Source organism: Austrofundulus limnaeus, unplaced genomic scaffold (genome assembly GCF_001266775.1).
Source record: "Austrofundulus limnaeus strain Quisiro unplaced genomic scaffold, Austrofundulus_limnaeus-1.0 Scaffold256, whole genome shotgun sequence".
Classification (NCBI taxonomy): domain Eukaryota; kingdom Metazoa; phylum Chordata; class Actinopteri; order Cyprinodontiformes; family Rivulidae; genus Austrofundulus; species Austrofundulus limnaeus.
In genome coordinates, this window is record NW_013952658.1 from 39,446 (window position 1) to 41,250 (window position 1,805).

General features: G+C 48.1%; 1 protein-coding gene across 1 annotated transcript in view; it reads left to right on the top strand.

Moving 5' to 3' along the window:
- Positions 1-1,805, top strand: part of LOC106526060 (chloride channel protein 2) — a gene marked incomplete at both ends in the record, with an annotated part of 63,528 nt that overhangs the window by 35,005 nt on the left and 26,718 nt on the right. The window contains 1 exon segment of the mRNA XM_014020520.1: positions 155-280. Coding sequence (XP_013875974.1) covers positions 155-280 — 126 coding nt within the window.

Here is a 1,805-nt window from a genome sequence, read left to right on the forward strand (position 1 = left end):
GGGTGAATGTCTGTTAGTGTAAGCGCTTTGGGGTCCGGAGGGACTTGAAAAGCGCTCTATAAGTTCAGTACTATTTACCATTTACCATTTACCATCATGGTGCAGAATCTGTCTTTGTCACATCAGTCTATCATGTGGTATTTGTGTGTTACAGGAGTGTTGTTTAGCATCGAAGTAACATCCATGTTCTTTGCTGTGAGGAACTACTGGAGAGGTTTCCTTTCAGCTACCATCAGTGCCTTCTTCTACAGAATTCTGGCTGTTTGGAACAAAGATGAAGGTAACAGATGTGGTCACCAGTGACACCTTTGTACCTCTGCGTAAGGTAGTGACAGATATCATCATTATGACATCGCTTGTGTAAGCATGGCTACGATGTAACGGACCCACAATGCCATACTTGCAAAGCACCTACCACAGTGAACTTTGAGGAATACAGTAAAATGCCTTCTCCAAGTTCACATAACAACTCCAGACTGACAGCACAAACTCCCATGACCCGTTGAGGACCCTAGTGATGGGAAAGAGCTAGTCCAATGTTCCACGGTCAGACCAGAAACCACACTTATGGACACCCTTATGTTCAAACATGGTGTTTGTGATGGACAAACCATGAAACCATCACCAAAGAAGCCTACAGAATCAATCTTTTGGACAGAAATTTGAATTCCCTTTAAAACATTGTGAGGAAACACTTATGTGTAAGGTTTCTTAAAACTCTCATAATGAAAGTTATGAGGAAATTATTTATTAAGGGTTCTCTTATTTTAAATTAATATCTTGGCTGCGCAAAGTGAGTCACACACCAACTCACGAGTTCAAATTTGATCCATCAAACAAAAGTAATCGTTTAATGGAGTTTAAACGTAAATTCAACTTGGAAGACTGGTGACTTTACCTACTCCTGCAGACCTCCATCTCAAGCTCAGCTGTGTCCAATAATGGCAACTCAGCTTCGTCCAATCAGCTCCTGTCTGCCAGTAAATAAAAGCCAGCCACCTCGATCACAAAGTCTGCATGCCAGCCGACCGTTGGGTCGCTTCCCAAAACATTGCAGAGGCAGGCCAGCATCTGCTCATCTGTTCTGTTCGGCCTCCTGGTCCCTCTTCGCCTTTGTCCAAGGCTCTTGCCGGCTGCAGCCGCTTTGGCTGCTCCGGCTCCCCAAACCAGTGCTCCTCCGGCGGTTCCGCTACCTGCTTCGCTCCACCAGTCCAGCGTCGTCCTGCGCCTCTCCAACATGCCCGTCGCCATCACTTCAACGCTCCTCATCGATGCTCGTTTCATGCATGCACCAAATTGGCTATCCCAGCTCCGGCACGACCACTTCCTCTTTCACTCGGCTCCGTTACGCTCTACCTGCCTCACAGCTCCTCCCCTCAGCGTTAACTCCGGCAAAAGCCCGTCCAGGGCCGCACCTACTGTAAGACCAAGGCCGGATTAACCATATGGGCAATTGGGCAATTGCCCAGGGGCCCACGGTCTCTAAAGGGCCCTGGGCAGTGAAGGCACGGACATAACGGATGCGGGATATGCGTGAGACATGTCTCCCTGAGTCCCCGCACTTCCTGCATCTGTGCTCTATGTCCCCGCACTTTTCTCAGCCGTAACAGCTGTTTTATCCATTATTAACATATGGTAATGCGTTTTCCTGAGCCGTCTTTGAACGCACCATAAGCGTGCGCAAGGTACTACTGCAGATGACGGAGAGGAGACGTTCTTCTGACCACCTGCCGTCTGAGCAGAGCCTCGCGGTGTAAATAGCAACTAAAACTTCCCACAGTTTTTACCAAACAAACCACGTAAGT